A 6304-nucleotide genomic window follows, 5' to 3' on the forward strand; every position below is an offset into this window, starting at 1 on the left:
ATACAATGGAGAAAAATGTATACATATAAATATATCCATAAATAACATAAGATATTTCATGAAAAAACTTATAGCGTTAGGAAAAGTTCAGGGAGAAGACTTTTTTTTTTTATATCGAAAGGTGACGAAGTAAGTATTTAATAGTTAATTAGGTAAAGATAAATTCTATTTTATATAATTTAGGAAATGTTGTTGTTGTTGCTAGAAGTATTATCGATGGTGGAAATCTATAGAAAGAAGTTGTCATATACTATGAAATGATAGTTGTTCGATGGTGATATCGGTAACATAATCCTGACACAGACATAAAATCCACATCTCGAAACAATTATAGAATACATTTAGTGAAACCAGTATTCATTGTCGTCGTTCAAACAAGCCACTCATATACGAATGAAACACAAGATTATTCCCTCAAAAAAGGCTAAAGTTACTTTGGAAAATTATCACTGAGTTCTCGTATCATATATATGTGTTCTTCCAGATATATTCTCCTACTCCAGCGATATTTGCAGTTTCGATACAAGCCGACAATAGGTAAGACGATTTATGCGCGAATTCTGCTCAAGTTGGCGGACTTACGAGAGGTGGCTGAGTCGCATCAGGAGTTCGACCTCAAGTTGACAGAAAAAGAGATCCGAGAAATCCAGGAACGTTTAGCGCAACAGACCTTTTCAACAAATAGTGATGGCTCATCAGACTTGCCTTCACAGTGGCGATTCCATGAACATATCACAAGCAAGGTGATAGTGCCGCAAAGTACATTAAGCACAGATCGGGAAAAAAGCCTGAAAGAAGCCTCGATAACGAATCATCATGCGTAGTTAGTGTAATAGGGAAGGGTAAATCGTCATCGTACGCTAAACAGGGGTAAATTTTAAATAGTTAGATGTAGGTAACGAAGTTTAGCTATTAGAAACTTAGAAAATTAGCTAGCAGAGACGTATGCCCACAGTCGACGGAATGCCGGGAAGCAGGTATAATAGACTAAAAGATAATTAATATGTGGAAAAAGCTTGTATGTTATAAGTAGAAGGTAACGACTTCGAAGAATATGTTCACACTTCTACAATGCAATCATGAGGCCATTATGTTACTCGTCATTCAGGTAATCGCTTGAGTGACCATGAATAAATCCGTCAGTGGTGCCGAGTTCCTTGTTAGTTTTGATTTACTCATATGATCTGCCTGTGTACTCTTTTATTTTGGCAGATACGGCTTATATTGAACTCTAAAGCCATTGTAGCGGATCTGAAAACCGAAGCAAAGCTATTAATATATATATTTAATGTAGTGCCTGGCTAATATGTTGTGGCATCTGTGCTGGCTAGGAAGCGAATCTGTACTCATAGATATAGGCTCTTTAGCCTTGTCTCATTCAACAACTATAAAAAATACCTATCGCAGTAAAGTTGTGGTAACTTGATTTTCTTTTAAATACAAAAAGATCATCTCTGCCAACGTAACAGTAGGACCGCATTAGGAAAATCGTGAGGTCTCGACGCGTAACGTGATTGGAAAGTTATGGGTCCTCCTCTGCAAAATGGACGAAATCTATTGAGTGTATTGCTATAGACATATTTGGCTGAAGGTTTTCGCTCAAGTTGCTGTGAATCAAAACACAAGTCGGACTTCACAAAACAGTAATATATATTTTATGATTCAGTTGCATGCCTTTTGGTCATGAAGGCAACTTTGTATGTTCAGTATTTTGACGCGCTCTGTTTTCTAATGTTCGCCATCTATGTATATAAACAGTCATCTCATGAGCTTGCTTCATTTCTAAACGTTTAATAGGGAATTGACAATACCAATATATCTATCCATTAACCTATGTACAGCTACTGATGTATATACACGGAGCTGAATCCCATATATTAAATTTGAGGGATCAATGGACAACTTCTATTTTCAAGTAATTTATCCGAGTCATCGTTTACATATCTGCCACTAAACCGTAACATTTACTGCTATTTAAAAGTAATATCTATGATATATAGTATTTTTCAGCGGAAAAAAATGTAAATAGACTTAAACATTGTATTATGCAGCTTGATGATTCAAGCGTTCTTTGAACAGCGGTCCTTTCGTATACGTGTAACGATTAAGTGTGATTTGCACGAAGGCAAAGTACGTGTACGACGTTGAGGAACGACAATTTTGCATGGGTAAATATTTGATTTATGGGGCCTGAATATCAGAGCGTCCTTAGGTGGCATATCCAATATGTGAAAACTCAATGATAATCTAATTCTTCGAATAGATGCTACCTGGAACAACAAGCTGACTGTTTGACGAAGACGTTCCGCATAAGTAGCAAGTATATTTGACAATTTGGAATAAAAAGTAGTCGGCATTATTTTTTATTAACATGATTTACTAAGCTTGAAAAATATGCACAAAGATTAACTTTCTGAGGCAGAAGAAATATATCGACTTGAATTTTAACTACGCTAATGGTTCTCAAGTCCCATTCAGTATTAATTCTTATAAAATATTATTGCCTTCAGCACTTCATTGTAAATACCACTTAACACCAAACACCCTGGAATTCACTGTGAATAAAGACATCGATCGTTTGATTGTGGCTTAGGAATTTTTTTCCGCAGAACAGTTCGTAGTTAGGTAGTATCATTACAGAAAAGTACGGAGGAGTGCCAGTGAATCGCAGTTAAAAAGAACCTAGAATCTCTGATCTAGCATCTCCTTTTTAGGGATGTCTAGCTTCATAGAAGACCTGTGAAGTTCATTAAACGTTCTGGTCTGTGTATCACTTCGAGAGCGATCCTCGAGTAAAGAACAAAAAAGATATCTATCATAGCTATGACACCTGGAGTTTTTGTCTCTACGGAATACACTGTTCATCCTTATTACTGATCAAATTGGCATTTACTCCAATGCATTCTTTATCTTAATAGCTCCGTCGGCCTGCTCGAGTTTGCTAGAAACTCCAAAGTTTACCATGTAACTTTCAGTATTGAAGGACCACTGCAGTATCCAGGTTTTAACAGGTGCCTTCTTTCGCTTTTAACAAGCCTTAAACTCAATACAAGAACCCTCGGTTATTGTAAATGTTTTTGTTTCGTTTTCAATATAATCGTATCATATTGTTGTCAACGCAAAGAACGTACTTATTTCTAATTGGAGATTCTCTATGCGCATATCAGTCACGGGAGCTTAAGCATCATAACATATGCAGTGTACTTAATACTTCTACGCGCGAAGAATTACCGTGCGGCAGTAGCCGCGTAACGCAACCAAGTATACTATATTGTAAGGTAACTTATAATGTATGAACAACTGTTACCACGTTATCGGGTCTCTTATTAAACAAGATAAATGCGGACTAATTGTAGTTATAAAGTATATTACTGTCTATGTGCAGGATGTCGACGGCGACGAAGAGCACCAACGGTAACACAACGTCTCTCGTCTCTGAACAAACCGACTAGAGACTGACCCGTGTAGAAACCAGCTGAAAGGTGTGGGGACGAAGAGTGAGCGTCGCTATATGAGAGGAGAGGGGCAAAAAACCATAGAGCGACCGTAAAAGAAGACTGACGAAAATAGCACAAAGTGTAGAGGATCGAATGTTTTATTAAAACTAATTGTATATAGGCAAGAAATCATTTTTCGCTATAAGAAATAATAAAATAAGCATTATACGAGTTTTACACGGATTCCGTTCATTTACGATGCGTTTTCGTTTAATTAATGGTACGAGCATAGTAGCGTTTGGACGCGAGTGTGGTCTAGAACTCATTAAATTGTTGTCGACTTGATGGCTGTTTAGAAACCTCTTCGTTCCTTTCGTTGTTCCTTTCGATTTTCCTCTGTACTGTAATAAAAAAAAAGCCTTAGTATTCGAGGACGTCAGAAGATGAGCTTTATTTAATAATGATACGAACGAAGATAAACAATTACTGTTCACTAGCCTAGATTATACTAGCCATCCTGTATACTACTAGCAATAATATATAAACACAGACAAACGTCACATTACAGCCCTGCTTACAGCTCAGTCAAGCTTTCCCATGTTATTATATTGAAATGGTGTGCGATTTCATAGAATTATAAATATATATATATATCGATGTGTAGGATCGGCTGTAAGTACTTTGGAGGCGCTAATAAACAGAAAAGCATCGAAGTCTTCAATATATCACAATCTGTTTGTTTGCAACTACCTGTTTCAAAACACAGAACTATATACAACTTTGTTAAACATAGGTCTGGGTATTGAAGATGCTAGTCAAGTTTTCCAAGCTAACGGATGATAGAAATTCGATGTTTCACAATTTCTAACACATTTATAAGTAACAATATCTGAAACTATAAATTTTGTTTTTGTTACATTTACATCTCCTAGACGCTAGATGAATCGCTATTTCTGTACTATTTACCATTTAGAAAAAGGGATCGTATTGTAATTATACTATGTTTGTGTACGGACCCTGCTCGTAGACGTTATCATGTTGCTCAATAGCTTCATTAAGTTCTTGCAGAAGGTTAACGACTTCGTTTAACATGACAGCTTTGCGAAACTTTTTGAACGCTACCCAGACCAACATGTGTTTGGCTAACATCCTTCTAGCTAATCGCTCCCTATACGTCTACAACGAGAGACCTTTCTAGGGAACAAAAAAGATTATTTCCACCGTCTAAGGTAAAAGCGGAGCAACACAATTTCGCAGCTACAAATCCAAGTGCGCGCATCTCACTGTAATGATGGGGAAATTCAGAACAAAATGGCGAGGCACTCCAGCTATTTTTGCTTCAGCGACAATTATTATTTTATCACCTATATGGACGGACACCAACTCGAGACCTTATTCAAGTACAGTCCCTTTCGTTTCGCCGTATCGGCGAGAAGGATAAGCCATGGAGCCAAGGAGCTCGGAGGCTTTCATTCTGTCATCACGAATCTCCTGAGTAAACCTCATTCGCTAACGTATCATATCAGGAGTGTCTGTCGTAGTAGACTAACGATATGAATTAAACCATGCAGGCTGAATACATCACGATCAGGCAGGAGGAGTAAGTTTGGCTATGACGGTCTGAATGGGTCCCGGCAGTTTACCTCGTTGTTCGAAATGCGCGGGATTTACCAGCACTGATAGGTGCCGACCAATAGAACATCGTCAAATGACTGCCGAGTACTAGTGACTTGTTCATTCGGGTCGGTTGTGTCCCATCCTCCGAGGGCTATCCCGATGGACAACAATGTCTCGTAGAATCATGTGTTTCAGTGTGTTGATATTTACAAGAAATGTTTCCCGTCATGTTTTTTCGCATCCACTAGTTGACTTTCGTACCATTGATCGAGGTTCCGGTTTGTTAGAGCCTTTCGAGCCCGATTCGTTATCTGTGTACAGCTTTTATTAACGCTTTCGAGTCCTAAATAATCCTCAATCCATTTGAAATGCCGATTCAATAAGCCGATCATAGGCGCGTTTTTGCCAGTTATCCTAGAATGTCAAACATTAGTAGGAAAACTTTTAATTATTAGGAATGTTACTACCTATTACATTGCTTCCCTGTAGCACTTGTCAAAGAAATTTAGTCGGCCATTATGACTGTGAAGTCATAATTATTGTTTTTGATTTGAGAACTTCGTGTGATCTTCGAGTAACTTCGTAGTGAAACTGATTTTTATTAAATACCTTTTTGAAAACCTAAAATCTGTTCAGGTAGCTTGGCAGGATATCAGTACGAGCTTAAGTTAGTCGCGTCAATAAACGACTACATATCTTCTACTTGTACTGATTAATCGCTCGAACTTTTACTGACCTCAAACTTTTAAGATAGTGCTGTAAGTATTTGAAAGTATCTTGGGCTATAATTCAGTATTTGTACTTAGCATGTTAATGGTTGTGTCAGTTTCGAAATTTTCTGAGTTTTTTTTTTTTTTTAATAACATTTTTATGTCTATGTTCGACTTGTGGTTCGGAGACGGCATCACATTACTAGCCAAGGTTTGTTACGCTTAACTAATAATATCAACTATTTCTATATATATTTTTTTTATACCATAAATTTTTCAGATGATGTATCGTTACGGGGCTTCAGTGCAGCAGCACTCACGAAGTCTAACGGCATCATACGAACATTTTTGCGGAGTATACTAATAATAGGGTGCCTGTTACCCGCCCAGCAAAGTTCTGTCTCGAAAATGAATGGCGGCTTTTCTGTGAGCTTTTAGGAGAACAAAAGAATGAGTGTCTCTTAAACTTTAATATAGCCCCACAAGTTGAACTTCACTATGAAGCATTAATCGAAATGTGCTCGGGTGTTTGAAACGATG

The 6304-nt window shown here is 37.5% G+C and overlaps 1 protein-coding gene across 11 annotated transcripts in view; it reads left to right on the forward strand.

Annotated features, from left to right (window-relative positions):
- The window catches only part of LOC111250371 (vitamin D3 receptor-like), a 65431-nt gene extending 61740 nt beyond the window's left edge, over positions 1-3691 (forward strand). For 10 of the 11 annotated variants that reach the window (XM_086988767.1, XM_086988769.1, XM_086988774.1 and 7 more), the window contains one exon: positions 485-3691. In XM_086988767.1, the coding sequence (XP_086844893.1) occupies positions 485-824 (340 nt within the window). In that variant the 3' untranslated portion in view covers positions 825-3691. The remainder of the gene's footprint in view (positions 1-484) is intronic. The other variant, XM_086988768.1, reaches the window with a different exon arrangement.
- The last annotated feature ends 2613 nt before the right edge of the window (positions 3692-6304 follow it).

The sequence above is a fragment of the Varroa destructor genome, unplaced genomic scaffold (genome assembly GCF_002443255.2).
Source record: "Varroa destructor unplaced genomic scaffold, Vdes_3.0 BEIS01000004.1, whole genome shotgun sequence".
Classification (NCBI taxonomy): Eukaryota; Metazoa; Arthropoda; class Arachnida; order Mesostigmata; family Varroidae; genus Varroa; species Varroa destructor.